The following is a 24439-nucleotide window of genomic DNA, read 5'->3' as shown; positions in this document are numbered from 1 at the left end:
GACCATGTGCATTTCCAAGGGTTCAGAGTAGTGTACTGGTAACTACATCTGTGAGGTTGGAGGATATATTAAGAAAGAGGTGAGGGGGAGGAAGAGGGAAGAAGAAATGGAGGAAAAGTTCAAGGAGCCATGTGTTTAGGTTAAGCCAGAAGCAATTGTGGATTTGAGGCAAATATGTAAATGAAGAGATTTCCAAACTTTCCCTGCTTTGTTTTCAGTTTGTTCTCAAAATGCTGGTGTCCTCTCGTGAGGTTATATCTCTTAAATAAGCACCCCCTGGGTTTTCACCACCCCAACTGCAGACATCAGAAACTTTGCCCTGCAAGCAGGGGAAGCAAAATCAACTTTGGTGCAAAAACAACTTTTATGGAGCCACATGACTCCATTGAGGAGTAACACAAATTCCATGTCTCTAAATTCATTTTAGCTGGGAAACCTGCTGCTTCAGACACATTAAAAACAGACAAGCTGGATATCAAGTAAAACTTTATACCAGCGAGTCTTATCCACGCCTGCAAATTCTCACTATTACCCCAAACTGTAGTTCAGTGGGAAAACAGACATCTGTAACACAGAAGACTCTCAGTAGAGTCAGAGATGGGCTGGGATTTATACTTCTCTTATCTACTTACCACGGGTGGGGATAAGGAGGAGGATGTTTGCTAGCACATTACTCACCCCGAGTGGGTAATGGTGATTGCAAATCAGTAGGGAAATACCTTTTCCAACCTCTCAGATAAATCTCTCAGGTACCAAATACAACTCCATGCTGAAATCCTTTACAGTAACACTGCAGAGTGATTTTTCCATTTTTCTGGCCAGAAGCCTAGTGACTTGTTAGAGTGAGTAGGAGAGACAGCTTCAGTCCACGAGAATGAGTGAAAACTATTCCCAGCTTTTTTGTTCTAAGTTACCACGTCTCACATTAAACAGCACAACAAAGTGTATGGCTCCACTTACGATTTTTAAACATTCTCAGTTATTGAAACAAAATTCTCAGCAATAGCTTTCTCTCATTTCCAGTGAACAGGAGGTTGCAAAGGTGTGCTGTGTCAGAACCACAGCAGCCACATGCCTGGGTAATGGATAACTTGGCAAAATTAAATGGGAAAAAGGACCTGGACCAGCCTCATACCTGTGCAGTTTACACTCCCTAATGAGAGCACGTTTGCCCTGAACACTGATGGGACAGCACAGAGAAGTAAAGACAGCTCTCCTCATTTCACTTTAATCCTCTTAGCGGAAGTAATGGAAATCCTAAATGGGGGTCTGGTATTTAAAGGGGCAAATAACCAAACTCCACAACTCATTGGTGGTGGTATTTGTTTTGTGTACCACAAATGTGTTTCAATCAGTAAAGTCCACTTGCATCCTAAAATTTTTTTGCAATATTGCATATTCTTACACAGGAACAGAGGGTCACATACACACATAGAAACAAACACACAAAAGCATTAGTATGGACCTTAAAACTTTTACAACAAAAAACAACTAACTTCAAATCTGCAAAAAATACACAGTTTTAAACTGCCATTTGGCAAACCATATGGATTCAATGACAGATGGAATTTCTAATCCAGGATAATAGCTGAAACATGTGAGACAGACTTAAGTATGTATTGTGAACATTTGTTTGTTTGTATTTGGCTTTTTAAAAACACTTACATGAGTTTTCTACATTGTACTTAAAAAATGAAATCATGTGGGACTTTTTTCCCAAATGAAAAAAAAAAACCAGAGAGCTTGGCACCAGATAGGGGCCTGTGTTCTTTTGAAAAAACATGTACATCCAATTATGTACTCACGAAAAGCTGCACCTGCTACTGAAACTAAAAAACAATTAATCTGTCAGTTCAAAGAAAGTATGATATTATTCTGGTGCCCGCAGTAGCTGTGAGATGAAAGTTATCAGTTCCTTCCATTAAGAAGTTTTTGAAACTTTATTAGTCAAGAGATTCTCTTTGGGAATGAAGGCAAATATTTTGAGGAAGATAGGACTTCCTTTGGCAAGATCCTTTATATATCCTGATTTTTTTTTCCTAGTCTCATAGCAGAAAATCAGCCAGAAAATACTTCAAAGATATTTTGGTCAAGGTCATGGCATAGTAAAAATAAGGAGGAGGAAAAAAAAAAAGAGAGAGAACAAGTTCCAATACACATTTCTCTTATTACTCTTCCTTGAAATAAAGGAAAATTCACTAGCATTAGGTCTCCAGAGACCATGTTACTATGGCTACTAAAGTACAACAGTCAAGGCCTGCAGCCATGCCTTGCTTTGAACAGATTTTCAAGTCACGCAACTTGGGTACTAAATTTCCAGGGTCAATTGGCTTGCAGTTTATCTGGAACAGCTTCACTTAATAGTGGATCGCTGGGTTTTTGCGTCCTATGTGGGATGGGGCTATTTTCTGATGATCTAAATAAGTAGCTATTTAAAAACTCTGGAAATTATATACTTGTTCATGTCTTATGAATATCAGGAGGAAAATGCAGACAGTTAATTGTGCCTTCTGTCTTAAACTGCATTGTTTAGTGAAAGCGTATTTCTTTCCACTGGTGTGTTTAGGATTCATAGTTGCCCTTCTCAAAAATCCCTCTGAATCCCTAAGGTTCGCTTTATAAACTAAAAAAAAAAAAAGGAAAAAGGAAAAAAATTAACACTTACAGAGCCCTGAAATAAAAAACAGCATAAAAGACTATTCAGAAATACCATATCTGGTGATGTCAGAATACGGCCTTTGCTCAACAAGAGTATCTCTTAGCCCTCTGGACTCTTATGTATTTCTCTGGTACCTACAAAGCAACTTCAAAAGGAATATTTCTGTGAGTAAGCACTATTTCGTGCAAAAGAAAGTGGCAGAATTGTTTAAGCATTCAGTTTTGATCAAGAGTTTGCGTGTACAGATTAAATTTCAGGCAAAAGAAACAAAACAGAAGACAAATTTCCATCATTTAAGCCAGGGAAGGAAGCACTAGCTGAAGTCTACAGACATGGAGTTATATATGAAGCTTTTCAGAGAGAAAGCGTTCAATCTGATAAACTGGTTTTCATGGACAGAAGAAATGTTTATTTTCAAATACAAAGAATTACGTATATATGATCATTATGCCATTTTCACTCCTTCTGTCACCCCAGATAAAACAAAGTTCATGTTCCTGCCTGTGTCCTTGACTCTGGATATCACTTCAGGGTTCTTTCAGTATGGAAATTCAGCATCTAGTGGTGCCCTACCAAGATCAACATTTTCAACGATCATTCACAGTGCCAGACAGATTTGAACCTTGGCCCTTCCATTTACAGTCAGAGGGAACAGCTGGGCCATCTGAAAGGCACAAATGATTGTGAATCATTCAGCTGGTGAAATTTCTCATTATTCCATTTTTTAATATCCCATCACTTCCACGAAGGAATTAGGGAAACCTTGGAGATGCTTGTTTATAAACTTGTCTTCAGTCTAACAAGGGAGCTGGAACACTGTGGCTCGTCAAGAGGCAGCAGTCAAAACCAGCCTCCTGGAAATCAGTTAGGAAAATGTAAGTCACTGGGCTCCGGTAATTGTGAGCTATAAACTTTCAAGAAAACATAGTAGTTCCCTGGAGGGTGAGATTGCAGTGTGTGCACACATGTAAACACATTTTAAACCATGGTGATGTTTTTTATATGCTTGATATGTAATAAGTATTGGACACAACCAAGAACAACTTTGCCTTTGAAGTTGTTTTGAATGCACGATGCAAGACTGTAAGTGCAGTTTTTCTTCCATTATACATTCCTTCCAAGCTAAGCTTTTGTAACAAAGCTTGCTAAGTCTGTGTCAAGTCCTTGAGATAAGGCCTCTCTTTGTTAACATATACAGGAGTTGCTGGTCCCCAATGAATCTGGTGCCTCAAAACCAACTACTCTGTCCAAGATGGAGCTGAGAAACAAGGGCTGAAGCATCAGCTGACTTTGTTTGTGTAGAAAGTTGATGTGGTGCATACTAGAAAGAGATGCATCCCCATTAAATCCCGTTTTTTCCACAAGTACTAAGCACTGGAGAAGAGAATACAGACCATGCGTCCAGAGAGAAGCAATACTGATGACTAATAGCTTGAAGGCAGGTTAGGGAAGATTTTGTTGATGCGAAAGTAAATTCATGGGTGATACCGAACACCTCAGTACAAATTTGTTATGTGGCATGCTTGTTTAGAATACAATATTATCACCAAAAATGTCTTCTATTGATCACAATGTTTGGTGGATTTTTTCAGGTCTTGTTGTAAAAATTTCCGTATTCATTTCTTTGCATTACCATTTACGATTTCATATGGGAAGCAAGGATATGAATGCTACCTGAGGTTAATGGATGGTATACAAGTACTGAAGACTAATTAAAATAATATGAAGAAGAATAATTGAATTATTAATTCTAAAATTGTTGGGGCAAAGCACATTTTATTTATTAATACATAGATATAGGTATGATGTTTGCTAGAGAGTTAATGAGTATGTGGATGAGCAACATGTCATTTACCTTAGCAATTATCATGAAGGGATACTAAATTACAGCATAATCATTATATCTATTTCTTTAGCCTCCTCATTAATCATGATGTTGAATTTAAATTGTGCCCTATTAGTAAAGGAATCCTCCTGTCAATGCTCTTTCACAAATACTACGCCCTGGACTACACTTGGAAATAGAAACCATCTTTATATTGATTCATGCAGTTTCTCATTTCACTTCCTTAAAAGCAGATGTTGTATTCACAGATGGAAGCAAAGCTGGGGCAATATCATATCTTCAGTGCAAGTTCAGCTCTTCGTCCTTTCTGAATTCTGCAGCTGCTCTGAGCTTTTCAGTCTTCTCTTCAACAATTTCAATATAGAAAATGCGAGCCTCATTAATTCCATTTGAGAAGACTCAAAATGAAGCATTAATTGCTCACTAGTCTGCACTTGTAATAACAAATTTAGTTAGGTAGACTTTGAAATAACAAATGTAGTAAGATTAGGCATTATCTTTCACAGAAATAAGTTACTGAAAAGAGTCTCAAATAATATTTATCCAACATGTTGGACAATTAGACATATGTAAGTACCAAATGTCTGGATTTTTTTTCGGTGTTATTTACATGTAAGTGCATCAAGTCCTGAAGAGAGGAAGCCGTCATAATATTCCATCCACAGCTGACTTTTATTTGTACTTGCAAACTGCTAATGAGGATGAATGGCAGACATTTCTTTCTGCAAGGAATCAAAACCTAAAAGAGACTATGTTGCAGCCTATATACTGAAAACAGAATGTTATGTCCTAATTTCAGAGCACTGTTTTTCTGTGTATTTAGCACTATATATCACATTTTCTAACATGAAACTATTTCAGGGGGCGGGGAGAAGAGCAAAACAATCTGTATTTCACATTCTGTTCAATAATATATGCTAAACCAGCCTTTTAAATCACTATTTCAGGTCAGTAGCATTTTCAAGGAGAGTGGCATTCCTGAAACTGACTCTGGGAACAGTTTTACTTTGCAGGTAATCATTTTATGCATGTTTTGTATGCTGTAAGTATCCTCTATCAAACACACCCTATCCCGTTCTGACAGCAGGGGTGAATCCTGCTGTAAAGACATTGTGCTGACCCAAAGAGGCAGGCAATGCTTCCTCTAATTGAGATATCAAGTGATCACAGTGGATCATCTGGAGAGGGGTAAGGATAGAAAGTTAGAGACAACTCCTCTAACCAGCAGCAAGAACTGCAAATTTTAGGCTGCATTATAGACCAAATGAATCCTTTCCCAAGTCTTTTCCGCAAGCCTCTGCTTTGGTTTGAGCATTTAAGTTTTATTAACTAAAGCAGACAAAAAGTGAAAATGGAATGTATTTGATATTTGTAGTAAAATATGTAGGGTTTTTTTCAAAACCTCCAAAACAAAATCACTGCAAATTTGCAGAAGTTCTCAAGATTGGACACAGACCTGCTTTCTTTCTCATCACTTCAATTTATTGAGAAGATAGCAAGGCTGCAGCTCATGAGATTTTCTGAATTGAGAATGAGGAATATACTGAAAGCAAGTGTCATCTGTGCATACAGTTTAGGCTATTCATTTATAATTTCAATTCAACCAGTTGAGGACAAATGAAACAATGTAGGATTGCAATTATTTAAAGTGTATTTCTGTTTCTTCTATGTTTTAGGTTGTTTTTTGGTTTTTTGTTGGTTTTTTTGTTTGTTTGGTTTTTGGTTTTTGGTTTTTTTTTGCAATACGTGATTATGCCATCTTCAAAAACACTTCCTGAAACACAAATGCAGAAATTGGTATAAAATTTACAATGTGTTATGAGTGCCTTTGTTGCCTGAATGCAAGAAGTCAGTTCTGGTAGCAGACTAAGTCCTGATGCATCTGTATGATGCAGGGCTCAGATAGAGACACCAAACCTATTGGCTGATGGAAATAGTTGTCAAGGATTAGCTCTGAAGTCAATGAGAGAAAAAAAAAACCTAACAGAGTTGAAACAGGAGAATATGTTTTGTTGAGGAGGAAGTTATGTGGCCACTGGACTGTCTCCAAGAGGCACCGAAATAGCCTGAGCAGAAACAGAGGAAGCGGCTGTGAAAAGTGAGCTCGGGTGGAGTTGGCTGTGATGAGCAGTCTGGAGACAGCAACAGCAGCCTGAAATTCAGGGCTGCATCTGTGCCCAAAGATTATTGATTCTGTACCTTAACACCATGGATGGACAGCTGCTCTGTTCACTGCTACAGCTACAATTTCTCAGCTACCCCTCCTCATATGACAGCAGGTTTGCCTGTCGCTTGACAGACAAATGGAAGACACTTTTCCTGATGCCAGCATCAACCAGAGGATGATAACTGTCTCTCCTCACCACACACCTGCACTGGCTGCCCTCTCCTCCTGCTCTGTCACACTGAACATAGGTTGCTTGTCCTGATTTTCCAATCCACTCCCAGCTTGTTCCCTCTCAATTATAATCTGTAATTTTGTGTTGGAGAAGCTAAATACTAACTCTCATCAGCCCAACATGTCACGAAATCTGGAAAGAAGTACTTACTGGCATTTTCCCTTTCGCAAAAAGGCTCCACACAAGCCTCTACAGAAGCACCTATTTTTCCTCTTCAAATCCTTTCATAAAACTCTTGCAAAAGTCCTGGCAAAAGTCAAGCTTCTCAGACATTATGTGTGCTGGCAATTGTGGTTACCATTTTGTTCATTGTTTCCACACAGTTTTGCCCATCAAAATCCATCTTCTATCACTTTTCTCATAATTAGGCTGAAAATCTGAACGGAGGGGATAACATGATTTTGTTTTTTTCTGTCCCCCTGTCAAGTAGGATAGTGCCACCTCCTATATTTCAGAAACCTCAGCACTGTGGCAGCATCATGATTGTTGGAGTTGTAACAGTAGCACTAGGGACTGGACCAGAGAGCAAACAGAATTTAGCGGTCACGGCTTTTCTATCCAGATTTGTTACAGAAGAAGAAAAAAAAAAGAAGAAGAAAGGAATAAGTGAGGACATTAGTTATTTGTTTAAAGGGCAACAAAAAGGATGTTTTTTTGCACAGAGCTGTGGCCATGCCAAATTTCAAGTCTGGATTTTAGAAATATGCCTATTTGAAAAGAAAGGAAAAAAGGAACCAGGGCCTCTGAAGTGTTCCTTTGTGTTTTGCCTACGCCTGGCAAGAAAAAAGGGAATGTACGGATGTGATAAAATGGCACTCCTAATCCCATTTATGGGTTTTTTTAATGGATAAATGCTCTGCAAGTCATCCCAAGTGACTAATGTCACTTAATGTCAGCTTAAATCATGTCATCTAAATTACTGGGAGAAGATTCATGTTTGAAAACAAAGGAAAGCAAAAGCATTGATTGGGTAACTTTAAATGTTGTATTAACTGAAATAAAAGGACTAAGACTATGAGCTTCTTATGAGAATTTCCAATTTTGATGGTCTGATTTGAAACCAGTAGATTAAGAATATGAAGCACTGTGTCATCATCTATCAGGATTTACTTTAGAAGGACTGTGTTAGGAGAGTGTCAGCACTATTCGAAGCTGAAAAGGAATTCCAGACCAGAATAAACAAAAAATGTCTCTTTCTACCAGTTTTTTGATTCCTGAGATTTGTGCTATGGTCAGAGATCCATGTAATCTCCATGAATTTTGTTGGACTTGCAATTTTCCTTTTCAAGTTTAAATTAAAAAATAACAGGAAGAGGAATAATGTCTTGCTCTCAGACTGAAATTCAAGCTGGAGTACCTTTTTCAAGAGCACAGTTTTATCAAGAACTGATTACATAAATCAGTTTGGAAGGAGGAAGTGGAATTACACTAACAAGTTTAAAAAAATGACAGGAAACCAAGTGGGAAAAGGGTTTCCTATGTTATTTCCTTATGCAGAATGAAGAATGGCACCAATAGGATGTTTTCTAATGTATCATTTTCCAAGTCCCTTGGAATGAAACTTGAACTCTGGTTCAAGCTGTTAGTAGAGGCCACTGGGAAAGAAGTTTCAGTGCCAAAATGTGCACATTCACCTCTCCAAACTAACTCCAAGAAAGATTATTATTTGCATCCATTTCTAAGGCAGCAACATAATGTTAAATAATACGCTTCAAACTTACACGTGCCAAATCCTAAGTCATTTGCTCACATTATAAATGTGACATTCATTGGTTTTGATTTAGAAGACTTGGGGTCTATTTGGTATTAAAGCTCCCAAAAAAAGACCTCATTGGCTTCACTGGGAGCTACCAAGTTAGATCCAGAATTCCCACACCCGTGATATGGAATTAAGAAATAATCTATAAAGGACTTGCCTGGGTGACAAAGTGCCTGTTCTGTGTGATACAGGACCTACGCCTGATTGTGGTGTACCTTTGCACAGGCAGCCAATTCCAAGCACATGCGCTGCTGGTTCAGAAGCTAAATAACCCGAAATGCCTCTCTAGTTTTGCTACTTATGACTCAAATCAGCAAAATTCGTCTGCGTGCTTTGTAGGAACAAAAGCATGCCGACAAAACATGGAAGCTCAGGTTGAAAAACCCAACTTTATATGTTTAAGTAGCTAACATAATGAAGCTAGAATTATTAACATCAGTGGAGAATTCTAATGGTTGCACCACCAAACCTAGCTTTCATGGTTTTGAAGGCATTAGTAATTTATCTATTTTTTATGTAAAGGACCGTATAATTGTGATTTTGAGATACTTAAGATGTCAGGCACCTCCAAGTCTCTGTCTAAAAATTTAAATAAGTAGTAAGCCTCTCCAGATCCCTCTGCAGAGCCTCCTGCAGGCCAACAGGCCAACACTCCCATCCAACTTCGTGTCTTGTGAGGCTGACTAAGGGTGCACTTGATCCCCTTATCCAGGTCCTTGGTAAAGGTATTAAATGGAATGTACAGTATCGCTAAATAAGAAATATCAGGACAGTCTTATGACTGGTATCTTCAACACAGCCATGAAGAAAAACAGAAGACAAAACCACAGAAATTCTTGAGCCCTGAAGCCTTAAGGGTAGAAGACTCAAGGAAATCTGACCTTGAACTATAAAAAGTGTGGCTTGGAGCATCCTGAAAAACAACATGGATCTTCTCTGAAAGAGTCTGAGCTGCCAGTGAGCATGGAAATGACAAAAAAGGGCTATGACTGGCCTTTATCAATATTTATCAGTGAGAAGGGAGCTTGATAGAACCAGGCAGCCTTACTCCACTAGCATCTGCTAGGGAGCTGCCTGCATTGTCCATATTTATTTATATTTATTGTGATATTTTGGATATAAAACACTATTTTCACACCGGAAAATAATTAGGTCCAATACATTTGGAGACAGAGATGCCATAAACCCTATCCTTCAGCCTACAAGAGCATAATAGAAGACCAACAGGCATAATGAAGAAAAAAAGAAAGTCCATGAAGGCATCCCCTTAGCAGCAAGGGTTGACACTGAAATTTGAACATCAATTATTCTTCCATGACAAGCAGAAAAACTGTGGTAACAACTGTGAAGTGGTCAACAAAGCCCAAGTGACAATTTTAGCAGGGTGCTGCTTAGTGCACTAATGCTAGTTGCTCAAAGAGCAGTGTTGGAGGTGATGATGAGGTGATGCGTGATTATGCGTCATTAAGAAAGCAAGTCCATATAGAGCCTCCCTCTTAACAGCAGGCATTTAATTCTTCCAGTGTTCAGTGAATAGTGTAACACATGACAGTTACACAGCCATTTGGGATGTGCAATTACCTGCACCATAGTGTAGACTCTGAGTCTGGACTTAAGATTATGAGCACAGCATAGCTGGGGGAAAGAGCAGGAGGTGGCTAACAGCCATGAGATGAATCCTGCAATTCAGGCTATTGCCTAGATACCCACCAGTGATTCATTATTTTTCCAAGTCACCATTTTATTGTGTCTCTCCACCCCATCACCCCATAAACTCAATCTGGATTTGTTGACTGCCAATACAACGTATTTTCCCCTTTTTCTGGTTATGGGTTTGGCCCAGTGTTACTTAAGTATTCACTAACAGGCTTCAGAAACTGAATGTGGCCCTCTTCTGCCAGAAGGCATGGGGCACAAGGGTTGCAAAACCACCTGTCTTGGAAAATATTAAAAGCTAAAAAATCATTTTAAAAAGTTAAAAATCATTACTGCAGTCAAACTGTTGGAATGTGAAGTCTCAAAGGACAGTAAGGATTGTGAGAATAGGACATATTAAAAAAAATCCTTAATAAAATTATAATTTGGTTTAGAGTCTTGTCTGTCTTCCCTTCAAAGGGAAACAAAGATGGCAAGCAAAGCTCTCTTATCCAGAAGAAATTATCTTAAAGCACCAAAAGAAATTATTTACTTAGATACCTGCTGTGCTCCACTAAAAAGTCTTTGATAAACTAGTATCATTGTTTGTTCTGTTATTGCTGATGAAAGCTATTTGATTATAGCTGTAAAAAATCTCCATAAAATCTTAAATAAAAAACACATGTTGTGGCAGAAGCCTTTAGAAATAAAAAACATTTTAAACATATTTTTAAGACAGCCTAATTCCATTGTTTTCTTTCAATCTGAAAGGGGAAATACTGCATTTTTCCAAGACTCAGAAGTCCCAGATACACTATTTATTCATAACTAGGTTCTTGTTATCCCATATTACTCTCCATTAGCATTGCACTCAGGAACAGTATTATTCACGCATATTTTGGTGATTCATATTATTCTGGTTTGTATTCTATAAAGCATCTAGGAGAGGTTGCACAGTGCAAGGTGTTGTCATGACACAGAAAGTGGCTTTCAACAGCTGAAAATTATCTTTGAGAGCAAATAAAGTGGTCAGATTCACCAGTCAATATACAAAGAACAGCAACCACGGTTTGCTTCTTCTGGGAAGGAATCAGAAATATGAGATTTAGTTAAAAATCTCACAGTTCCTAATAACCAACATGGTGAATTTGGTTGAACAACATAAAAACTCACTTTTCTTCGTGTGCCATAACCACTGAATGAGGATCCAAGCCAAACTCAGTCCATAGAAAACGTTCCCGACAAGCCCTAAGGAAAACTTACCCTCTTATTCTAGGTCTGGCGTGCCCATAAATGAAGCCTGGCAAGTACCTTCATATTAACATGCACTTAATCATCCAGTTAATGATTCACTTTAAGTATGATCCAGAATAAAATATCTCCCCTGTATTCAGGGGGAATGTGACTCCTGCATACCCTGCAGTAAGCAGAGCATATTTAGCAGTAGCAATCTCTTATAACCTGCTCGAAATTGTGTGGCAGTGTTCTCTCCTTATACTCACAGCAGTCCGTCTACTGTTTGAGGATGCTTAATGATTATAACTTGTGGGCATGTAACGTACACACAACAAAACCTAGACTAAATACAGGAGACCCTCATTAAAATTTATATACTCACCATATTTATCATTCACTGTACACCCTGTATTCCTTTTTCATTGAGAATGGAAATGGCTGCAAAATACCACCTGACAGCCAAACATCTTGTTTTGGCAGAATCAGTAACTAATCAGATGCCTCTGTGTTACTTGCTTTGAAATCTAAAATTAAAATCTTCTGAAATATTAAGAGGAAGGAAAGCAGGGTGCCAGTTTCCATTCCACAGAGTTGAGTAACTTATGGTATTGGATCTCATACTAAAATGTGTTTTAATTTAATAGTATTCTGCAATTATTTGCTGGAGGCTACTATTTAATTTACATTTACATGCATCTCAGGGCTGTCATTAAAACACAATTTTTATACCATGAAAATTATCCTATCCAAAACAACTGTACATATGTAATCCTAATCACACAGGAATTTTCAAGGACCTCAGTGTATAAAAGGCATTATTACATCATGTGTTTGAAATGCAGATGTATCTGGGATGGACCGCTGGGCTCTAGCTGGTTCAGTAGTTCACAGCAATATTAATTCTTCCTTAAAATTAATGGATCCAAATCTCGGTAACAGCATGGCCCCTTTATATTGGCTGCTCTGCCAATATAAAGCCAGCCTAAAGAGGATAAAAATACATAGAAGGGACAACTTTTTCTGACACAGTGTATGTGCAGAATACAGAGTTGAGGAAGTAGGATAAACTAAAATATCCTAGAATATTCTCAGCTCAGATCAGAAACCAGGAAAGCTCATGTTGACATCCTCAAAATATGGGCCAAGTAAAATAAACCTAAAGGAGAAAAAGACCTGTGACCTGGCCTGCTGGAATTCACTGGATGCAAGCAAGGGTGCAAGGTGCAATTGCCCAAATGGACACTGACTGTGACTGTCACGACTGCCAGTCTTGCTCTTGCAAGAAGCATTCATGAGCCCGGTTCTTGAAAGACTCCCACCAAAACTGACTGTTTGCTCAAAACTGCAACAAATCATCAGCCCAAATGCATCGTCAAACTGAATAAATTACAACCAGGAAAAAACCCAGCATTTTTTCACTCACTTCTAGTAGAAGTCCACCTTCTTGTACAGCAGTCTTCTTAGATATATTGTCTTCTTTTATCATTTGGCCAACTTGCTTCTTAAAGTGCTTTTCTTGAATGGCTGTTGGAAAGAGTTATCATCAGTTAAGAAATCATAACAATTAGGGTCACAACTAAAATTCTTGTTTAGGCATTTAACATGCATTGAATTTAATTGGTGCTCACTGTCCTTGTGGTCTGGATCTCGGTTACTGACAATTTCTTTATTTTTTTTTTCTCCCTGTGCTGAAGATAGATACATATTCTACAGTCCAGATGTTTCTTTAATGAAATACCTATCACATTCTTTATTGAACATATTTTTCCCATTAGTCTACTCTACATAAAACAACAACCAAAACCCACAGGAAAGAAACAAAAGAAAGTTAGCAAGTTGTTTTGTTTATAAAAATATGTATTAAGACAATACAGAGAAATGTCTATATAGCTCTGAAGAAAAGGGAGTGAATAAGTTTCTTATTTCCAGCGCTGACCTCCTTGACATCAGATTAGTTTTGGTCTCACTTTACCCTGTTCATTTCTACAAGTTTCAGCCTGACTGGAAGATTCAAGGGAATGTTCTTAAACTGTTGAATTTTTACACAGAGTTTTAAAGTTTGTTTTAAGCAGGTCATTTGCTCCATGAAATTCATGAATAGTTCTCATTATAGATTAAAATTCCATACAGTTTCCCTAATAATAGGGAAAAAATATTAAGCTTTCATGGGAAAAGCATGGTGAGTGCTCACTCAACTGGTGAGCGCTCTTCCTTCACATTGTTTGATCTCAAATATCTTTGAATGCTCAAATTCTTCCTATCAATATATCCCAGAGAAAAATAGTTGAAATACAATCCCATTTCTGGGGCTAATGAAAGAATTTCTGTGAAGTCTGGCATCTCTTGATTATTTGGCTTCAGCATTATCTAGGGAATACAACAGGAACCTGTTTTTATCACTTGGTCAGTAAAAATTAGGTCATCTTTCACTCCAGAAAAGGGTCATACAAATACCCTGGTAGCAAACAGAGATCCAGTTTTCTGTTTTATCTTCTTTTCAGTGAGAGAATGAGGAGGAGAGCATCCCAGTGACATTACCTGGGATGTTTGTTACACACTTTCTCTTCCAGGCAAAGGGGAGTGGGAACAGACACAGCCAGATATGGTTAACAAAATGAAAAACACCAAAAAAAAAAAAAAAAAAAAAAAAAAAACCACCCAAACCAACACCAAAAAAAACCCAAAAAACCCCAACAACAACCCAAGAAATCAAAAACAAAACCTCCCCACCAAAAAAGGGTTAGATGTCAGGAATAGTTTGTACCAAGCCAGAATAAGAAGAGGAGAAAAACAGCAAGCCTCTAAAGCTCCTGAGCCCATGCAAGAGCTCCCTATCAATTTAACAGCCTGATCAGGGACTGTTGTAGGATTCATCAGCATTTGCCAATAAATGATGACAACTCAGAACCACACCAGCTATATATTTGTGATAGGTTTTAGGTTACATTGTAAATATTTGCTGAAAGTGATAATGTCGGTCATTACCCCAAAGCAATTATCTCAAATGTATAATTAGATGTCATAAATCCCTCCCCTGGGCATGGGAAAACGCATCAAGAAAATCCCAGGCTGCTTTAAACAAGTCCCTACCCATATTTTCCAGCCCAAACAATTTTGGAATTTCAGACTTGTAAGCTAGGCTGCTGTGAATAGAATATACAAATTGTTAAACCCGCATTTTCATTTTGGTATACCTTTTAAGCTAATGGTTGATTTTAAGAAATGGTTGCTTTTTTCCCCCTTGATCAGCTAGGCCTTCTGCTAGGTCTGTCTATACGAACAGACATAGAATCATAGGCTCATTTAGGTTGAAAAAGTCCCTTAAGATCATCAAGTCTAACCACCAACCGAGCACTGCCAAGTCTGCCACTTAACCATGTCCCTAAGTGCCACATCCACACGTCTTTTAAATACCTTGTGACAACAATTTTTAAAAGCCCAATCCCTATTCCAATGGCCTATTCCAGAGTTTCCCTCCTCAGAAAAGATGTTTTTGTAATTACTGACATGGTGGTTTGCAGCCTTTGCTCAGGTTAATAGACAGACAGGGAGGGGTGAGAAGAAACTAAGGTTTATTTCTTTGATGCGCTCTTTTGGTGTTGTGAAAATTCCATCCATTCAAACTTCATCATTAGTGGAAACTATTATTTTACCCAACTGAGCGGGCCAGAGCTCCCTGACTGCTTGTTAGCCTTCAGGCTCATACAAACACAGCAGCAGAAGCACAAGAGATGTTTGTTCTGCAACTCGTCTGGCTACTATAAATTCCATCTCCAAATGGAAAGTATTTTAATGTTATTTTGCCAGTTAGAGTTACCCATATGTTAGGCCACACACATCCGTTTCATAGCCTGCCCTTCTCACTAGCCTGAACTGCAAGGAGACCCACTGCACCATCAAAGAAAGACAAATAACATCATTGCTGCAAGAAGTGAATGCTCCTCAGAGGTGGGAATGTTTGCTCCTTTCACCTGAGGCAGCAGAGCTGTCACTCACTGCTCACTCTCCTTCTGCCTCCCCGCACTGGAAACACTTGATTAATCCACCTATGGCTGGGCTGATACTGCAGTGGCACCTCGGAAGAGAGGTGCTGGTGATAGCCTCTCACCTAGAGAAAGCAGAGCAAGACAGGCAGAAAATCATACAGATCCTGAAAGAAATGAGGAGGAGGAGGAAAAGCAAGACATGACAGGCAGGTGAGAGAAACTTGCAAGATGTTACTGACTAGGCATGAAAACAGAGAGAAGAAAACAGAACAGTCTAACAATACCCCTGTCACCACCAAGAATCATGAGAGAGAACAGGACAGCAAGTATTGGTTATGATGGGTAGCTTGATAGAAAAGACTGATGCCAAGACAGCTGAGATCAAGCTCAGACATCTCATAACATGGTGTCCCTCTGGAGCAACAGCGAAGCCTATGATGATGAAAATAAATGAGAGCTTGAAGAATGCAGGAATACTGTCTCTGGTAGGCAGGGAGGAGAAAATTGCGGAAAGCTGAAATATAAAAACCAGCAAAGGATGACTCAGTGACCTGAGGGGGAAATGGGCTGCTGAAGTTCCCATGTATCAAGAATGGAGCAAGAGAAAAGTTGATACTGGGGGCAGTCTGATGAATACTGCTGGTTGAAAAAAAAAAAAAAATTGAGAGTTTTAGCTTTATGGAGCTTTGGACTACTTTCTGTGGGAGAGGCAACCCTTTAGATGGTCAGCACAGAGTGCTCATCTACAAGGTTGAAAATCAGCAAACTGAAGAGGTGGAGAGTGGTAACACCAGAGACCGTTTTCTGTGCACAATGTATTGAGCCTGCACTTCCACAACATGAAATAAAACAGAAGATGGAGCTGTTCTGCCAAAGAAGATGAATGAGCATATTGATACCATAGAATGATAAATACCAGAGACATATGTACCAGGGCTGACAGTTTTGCAAGGTCATACGATCTAGTGTGCATGGTGCAATCCCATGCAACACTAAAAGCGAACAAGTCTGGAAATGCTGGGTCCTACATAGGGCAACACTGTGGAAATATACAGGGAAAGGCAGCTAGGAAGAAAAAGAAGAGGGAGAAAAAAAAAAATGAAATCAAATGACCAATGACAGGTCAAAAATCTGAGGATATTGCTTCAATTTCTAATCTGAAAGCAGTGAAAGGAGCAGAAATCAAAAAAATAATGTTGAGTTAGAATTGACAGTTAATTAATGGAGAAAAAAACTCCATGGAGCAGACTATAAGATTGGTTGAATGAGTATAGGATGGTCTCAGATAGTGCTGTTGAGGCTTTCACAGCTGCACTCTCTCAGCCCAGAACAATGGAAAAACCTGAGACCTCTTTAAAGCCTCCAGTTCTGATACAAGCATTGCTATCTGCATTTGCAAACACCTTGGCTTGAAAACCAAATCTGGAATATTGTAAAGAAGAGAAAAACTGCCTAACACAGTTTGTAGAAGCATTATGAAACTAGCTGTTCCCTTTCCCCCAGAAATAACAGAACATTTATTCATTGCGGGTTACTCTTTACTCCAAATGGATGAAGATTCCAGGAGTCTCATAAAACCATACTTTTTAAACGCATGGGATTACATTCTTGAGTGTTTCTGTACCTCATCCTGCACAAGCATAACCTTCATTCTTCAGAAAATAATTAGCAAAATTAGCTGCTTAAGTTAGGCTGTGCAACACGGGGACAAAGTGTATCCCAGCTGCCCTGGGTGCCTGCACCAAGCAACAGCACAGGCAAGAAATGAGCAGTGAAGGGATGCTGCTTCTGAACTGAACACCTTGCCTGGGTTCGTTTGGGGTCTGGGAAGGGGACCATACAGTCTTCTTCAGTTTCAAGCCCTCCTACAAGGACTACTGGTTCTCTCCAATGATGCCCAGGGGATAAATTGTTTCTTAAAACAGGTGGATGAAAATACCCGGATCCAGACTGTAGGTTCAGAGATACTGCTTTAAGCACGCAAATCTTTGGTATTTGGTAACTGTTACTCGAAAGGAAGTGAGAACAGGGTCTCTCTTCCTGGATCTTCTAGCTGCAGGAAGAATCAGCTCTGGGTGTTACTCTGAATACTAAGAAAACAAAACAAATTGACTCGGAAACACTCAGTATGAGCAATTCTGCTTAACACACGTAGAGCCATGAACTGAAATGGTCTGTTTCCTCTGGCTGTGTTACAGAGAACACCGAGTGACAATTAGGATGGGGTCATTAGATGAACACTGAAATTAAAAAATATACAGCATGAGGAGCAGTTGTTATACATTGCCAAACAACGTGGAAGGGACGTTTGCACTCTGAAAAGTCGCAACACGCAGGTTGTGCAAATGCTTTGGGAAAGAAGTCAGCACCAAAATGCATAAAAGTTGAATTAAAGCTGTATGGTGCTCGGTCCTGTTGCGGAGGCTACCAGAATGCCAGATGAAATTACGCTAGCAGTAATGCAGAGTTTTTCTTCTTCCCAACTTAGCGGATTTTTCAGTCTGCTTCTTCTTAAGAGATGCTTTGAAATCTGACTTCCCTTTGAAGTTTCTCGAGTACAGCATGACATTTATTTAAGGTACAAACCGAACCCTTTTGCTTTCCAGATCCCATCCGCTCTTCCTTCCAGAACCACTGCTCCCCTTTCCCAGCGAGCCTCATCCCTTTTTCCCCGTGCCAGAGTGGCATCAAAGAGATGCCACCGCCGGGCTGCCCTCTTCTCTCTCCCCCAGAGTTGGTGGGGCCAGCTCGCCCCGCCGAGCCCCCAGCCCGTGTCCGGAGGAGCCCTTTTGAAGGCGGGCGAGGGGGAGGAGAAGTCCCCGCTGCGGAGGAGGCAGAGTGCTGACTAACCCCGGCCCCGCTGTCACGCAAGGCTCGCCGCCTGTCAATCTCCCGGCGGCTCTGACAGGGGCCTGGCCGCCGTTCAAACCCTTGCGTGCGAGCAGACGAGCCACATTACCCTATGAAGTATTTCATAATAACAACAGCTGTTAAATATTGATGACTCCTGGCAAGCGCTGAATGCTTTTCGAGAAGGTTAAGCCTTCGTGTAATGGAACCTAATTCCTCATTATATACTGTATCAGATATCTGGAAGTTGCCTAAAAAAAGCAAAGGAGCTTAGAGTAAAGGATCAGAGAAATAACTCTCGTGCAGCAGGGAGAAGGGAGAGAGCCCGCTGTGTGAAGGGTGTAGAGTGTTTGCCTGCAGTCAAATCCCTTTGCAAACAGTAAAATACTCTGCTGGAGCGATCGTCAATACGGTCGGTTTCACTATATTCCACTGGAGGGTTTTGTGTTTTTAGAAATTACTGCAGATCAGATGAACTTTCTAAAACACTGATCCAGCTGCCAGTGCTGTCTGAGTGTGTGTGTAAGTACACATGGAAATTATTTCTACAGAAATACAGAGAAAAGAGGGGGAAAGCTCACATTCCTATATTTTTTTACAAAAATCAGCTCTGAGAGATCCTGTTCATTAGAAAAATTAGTGGTGATCTGACAATATATTACGGATGACTTCTCAGACAGGGTTTCCAGCAGGCAAAAAAGGGAGAATGAGCCTCTTGCCTTGGGGAAGTCCTGGTGTGCTTTCCTCCAGTTCCCAGAAAAAATCCACTATCTTCCTCACTCTGCCCCCTAAAACCCATCATTCTTACTTTTTCCCTCTTGATCTAACTGTTGAGCAAGCTTGGGTTCAGAACAGAATCAGTTTGGTGTTGGAATTCATGATCCGCAGAGTCTTTGGGATGGAGCTGGTGTGATGCCAGGGCGGGCAGTACTGAGTAGTCCAGCAAAAAGGCATCATCAGAATCCAGGTCCAGGTGAAAGAAGAAACACAAACCGAGAACTTCTAACAGAGGTGGCTGAGTCAGGATATTTCTTTCCTCACATGTGAAAAAGAGGTCTGTGTGCCTTTGGGAAATAGAGTTTACATGAAGCAAGCTGAGAAGCTGAAAAGAATTGTCTGCAAATGTTCAGTTGTGCTGCAGTGCAAAGAGTTCTACGAAGGTTTAGCAAAGTGGTTCACTTGTGGTGGACCCGGGTCTGTTAACTGAGTCAGGATAGGGAATCACAGAAACTTAGGGAGGTGTAGGTTGGAAGGGACCTTTGAAGGTCATCTGGTCTATCTCGCCCTGATCAGAACAGAGCTAACTTCGCTTAGGCAGGTTCCTCAGTTTTTGAGTATTCCCAGTAATGGATATTCCTCATTCCCTCCAGGAAAACTTTCATTATTTAATTACAAGCAGGATTAGTTTTGCAAGATAAGAAGTTGCTTAATGTTTTAGGTGAGTGAGCATTAGGATAAATTCTGGATGGACACTTCCTGTTTCCACAATTCTTGGTTTGTAAATGTGTGGAATAATTTAAGAAATGCTGAGAATGGTGAAGTGGTTTTTATAAAAAGTGTATGTCTATGGAGAACATGCAAAATAAGTTATTAACTCTTCTTCTGTTTTTTGCTGGTTTATTCTATCTGTATCTCATAAGGAATCACACTTGTATGTTGAGTTTAAATGTAGTCTGGTACAATAATATCTACCCTGTTCCGTAATTTCTGAGGGATCAAAGATCCAAAGGAAAGTTCCACGTGAAACAAATTGTGTGCTAGCTATAAAAACAACAGACTCAATAGAACTCGTCTAGAAAACACATTTCTTCTCTGTAGCTTACTGTTGCAACCTTTCTCTCTTCATATGACTCAACAGATGATCTCCCCAACAGACAGCCCCACATTGTGCCTTGGCAAAGGAGATATTTTAGAGATCTGTTTGCATCACTGTGAGTAAATATTTGAGCTATCAGTTGGTCTGGAAGATATATTGGCTACAAGACTCCTGAAGACATGCAGTCCTCTGAAATTATCCTAAGATATAAGACTTATTCCAAATAACAGTCTTCCTGTTTGTCTTCACAATTCCATTTTATTTTCTACTACATTAAATATGATGATTTGATCATGGAAAAGTATTGATTTATAGGTTCGGTCCTGGGGCCTAATTTTATCTGTGTACTCTTTCGTTCTTTAATTAAGTGGTAATATGTTAGCTTGTCTGAGTATTTGCTTGCACGCCCTTCTGAATAAACACATAAAAGGTAAGTAAAAATGGGTTATTCTCTCAAACTACAAAATGGATTGCAAGCCTGAGTTATCAGCAACCTCGAGTAAGAAACCTGCAGACTACTTATTCCAGTTTCAAATCAATGCCTACATCACTCACAAAAATTAAAATGATTCTAGCATTTCTTTCTTGCACCTTTAAGTTTTTAAATTACATATCCATTAATCAGAATCATGATATCCAGCATAAGTTTAGAGTGGAAAAATAAAATTAATTTCAGAGAACTATTCTGTATTTAGAAAGTCTGCTTTACATTGGATAATTCCAGAGTTAAGGACCTCAGGATGTCCAATGAATGTAATATTTTCATTTGTGACTTCACCAAACTGATCCACAATCAGCCTTAACTGTATTGCAGTGTTCTGACCTGTTACATCCTGATTGCTTGAGTGGGATCTCAGCAAATCCCACTGATCATGATATATCTGCATACTCAGAGGAACAGCACATCAGGACGCATTGGTTCTAGAATCTGTTGAGCACATGGCCTATCAAAAATACTTGAAGAGTTTTCCCATTCTTCAAAAAATCCTTCAGAATGGTTTCTTGTCTGAATAGCTGTTCATCTTTTCCCTTGCCCAGATATACTTTAAGAAATGGATTCTCTATAGCCTCTGAATTCCCAACATTTTCTCTCTCTATGGCCCTAGAATGTTGCCCTCTTTGATATGGCTCATAGTTTTTCATTGTCATTAGGCCATTATTTTCAGGATTAATTCTCCCAATGAAAATAACACACCAATAGACACTGAAATCCACAGCAGAGGCAGTTGCCCTTGGAGGAGAGGCTGAGATGGCTGTGACTTTTCACAGAGAAGGACAAGGGGAGACACAGCAGATGTTTACAAAACTATAAGGGCACTGGATAAAGCAAATGCAGAACTGCTGTTTGCCCAACCTCGCAATATGAAGACTGTGAAGTGCCCTGTAATACCAGCACAAGTATGCTTTAAAGTAGATAAAAGACAGCAATTTTGAAGACAGGAATGCCAGACTAGATGGACCACTGGTGTGACACAGGAGTGCATCACTTATGTTGTGATATTCTCTCTGTAATGCCATGGCTTTGTCCACAAAATTTGTTGCAGACAGAAAATAAACAACAGATGCACAACAGCAGCATCTGTGACGTGAAACAAAGTATATCACAGAAGTGACAATAAGAAAAATCAGAACCTTATGAGAAAGCCTGTATGTGACTAAATTTAAGCATATGATGAAAGAACAGCTTGTGACTAATCATTGCATCCAAAAAAAAAAAAACCACACCCATTCTTTTGTGATAAACAGCCTATTGAAATAATCTTGAGTCTGAAATATTTTTCAGAAACATAAGTAATGAGACCAAAATCCATTTTCACTGAAAAGACAGCTGAGAGGAAAGCTCTGTGTGTTCATAAGTAAGCAATTGAAGTCAACTGGAATCTTTCCCGCTTTTGGAAAGATGATTGTAAGAATTGCATCTTACAGCAGAAGTGCAACGAAGTCTTGATAACAGATTTACCTTGAGAATATCTGAACATTTTTAGTCTCTCTTGGCTGTAGAAGATGATGTGCATGGTTTTACCCTTTCCACATTTAGTAATCAGTCACTGAAGGACAAACTCAAATCAAAGATCAAGCATGAAAAAAAATGCAACTAGGAAAATGCATAAGAAAGCATCTCTCCTGTTTCTTGATAAAAACAACCTGACAATGACTAACTTATGTGAGATTTACATAATCTTTGCTAGCCTTTTTGGATTTGATAACCTCTATTCCAGGAGTATGATTTAAACAGACTATCTCCTAAGCTTCCACTCCTCAACTTCTTGTGCTTTTATAATTTTCGTTGCACCATTCTGCATGGAAAGACACAGGCTAAATTCACACCTGCTGGTTCCAAGAGGAATTTAACTCAGTATCTCTTAGAAGAGAGTTGAAAGAACATGTGTCAGTAGACCAGTATATCATCCAAGAGTCTGTTTAAAAATAGCCAACGCACACGATCTGGAGAGGATAAAGGAAACCTTTAAGATGAAATAAACACTGCATCTAAAATGTTCTCACTGAGACCTTAGTGCACAGGATGTGCATGTGTTACCCAGAAAACCAAATCTGGATCCAACGGTTTTAGAGTTGGGAATATCATAAGAACAATTCTTTAATATCTGGTTTATATAGCAGCCTTACTGTCCAATATTAAAGGCAAAGACATGTTTGTTTTCCAGTGTACTTTAAAGAAGCAAAGACACTTTACAGAGGAAATATGGGAATCTCCACCTTTAAATCAGCTGGATATCACAGCACACTTCTGCACAACAACAGACAAATACACACACACCCCACAGAACACAGTGCTCTCTTTCTAAGGCAGAGCTACTCTGCTTGGCCTTTTTCTGCTGCCTGGAGAGGCTGCCACGATGACATCAACTGCACGAAACCTTGAGAAGTTAAATCACCTAAAGTGCTGTGGGAAAAATATGCCAGAGAGGAGGTCCTCAAACTTTGGATTTTCTACTTCAGGAAGTAACAACACGTACTGAGACAAGATAAGGGCAAGTGAAACATCAGGGACATTATCTTAAAGTTTTTTAAGAAATTATTTTAGAATCAATTTCCAGGATAATTTTAAAGCATTGAGCTTTTGGTATTCCAAAATACCAAAATTTCTTTTTGGTATTCCAGGACCTTTTGGAATGATGAAGAAAACCAGTAGCATGACAATCTTACCTAAAAGCTCAAAATTAAGAACTATCTGACAACAAAAGTAAGAAACTGAACTGCCAGATGCCTAAACTGATAATGCTACAATGCTTGGCTCTCTTAAATGTGTTTTTATCCACATTAATATTTTAATGTATGCACTTAAAAACTAGTCCTGCAAAGCTACCCAAACAGATGGACGTTGTTCCCAACTGGAATCCCTCATAAGACAGAGGGCCTGCGGAGAAGACATTATGGTTTGTCCAAAAATAAATTCCTTTGCAGAACAGGAACCTTCTGCAGAAGTAGAAAATGCATGCAACACAATGTATTCAATTACTACAATAACCTTTATTTTTCACTTCCTCACAAAGGTTTTGCTTTGGCTTTCCTGACAGCCATGTTCCGTACTCAGAAAAAGATTCCAAGCAGATGCCAAAGACCCTAAACAGACCAGTAGTGGACTTACATTTTCTCTCCCTTTCAGGTACCAGAGAAATTAGGTTTCTTAAAAATGCCATGGTCCCTAGGTCAATAGCCAGAATTAGGACCTTCAAATTTTCTAAGCATAATAAAAAATTCTGTCTTTAGTAAAGGCAGGAAAGGTAATATTTAAATGCTCTAAGACTGTAAATTTTCTCCCTGCCTTGATTTGCTTTTCAATTTTTAAAACCAGAGAATACTTAGATATAGTGATATAATTACAAGGCAGGCACAGAGTTCTTATCAGACTTGTCCCATTTGAAGATAAGGAAAACCAATGTTTTATATTTCAGAAACAAAGTTCTAGCTAATAAAATATAACCTTTTCTCCAGTTTCAACTCTTCTGTATGTGTCATTGACTTGAACAGGCAAGTCTGACTCCTACAAAGGTGCCTGCTGCCTTGACTCATAGCAAGCTACCAAAGAAATAACAAGTATTCCTTATGGGATAAGGACAAGGGTCTTATATCTCATTCATGAAACATATAGGATTATGGCTTCAACTTTCTAGGCAGTAATAGACAATTGCAGCTTTCACTGAGTGATCAGGGCCAGGTGAATAGTGTGTATAAGGAGAACTATAATACATAAATTACTTCTAGTGCTTCTTAGTCTGTCTCAGGTTTCT

At 39.1% G+C, this 24439-nt stretch overlaps 1 protein-coding gene across 1 annotated transcript in view; it reads right to left on the bottom strand.

Moving 5' to 3' along the window:
- Window positions 1–24439, bottom strand: part of AHRR (aryl hydrocarbon receptor repressor) — a 63419-nt gene that overhangs the window by 13688 nt on the left and 25292 nt on the right. Inside the window, exon 3 of the mRNA XM_066205734.1 lies at window positions 12958–13058. Coding sequence (XP_066061831.1) covers window positions 12958–13058 — 101 coding nt within the window. The remainder of the gene's footprint in view (window positions 1–12957; window positions 13059–24439) is intronic.

This window comes from Chamaea fasciata, unplaced genomic scaffold (genome assembly GCF_029207755.1).
Source record: "Chamaea fasciata isolate MVZ Bird 193981 ecotype frontalis unplaced genomic scaffold, bChaFas1.0.hap1 SCAF_1, whole genome shotgun sequence".
Lineage (NCBI taxonomy): Eukaryota > Metazoa > Chordata > Aves > Passeriformes > Sylviidae > Chamaea > Chamaea fasciata.
Note: the sequence above shows the minus strand (reverse complement) of the source record. Positions and strands in the feature narration are given on the sequence as shown.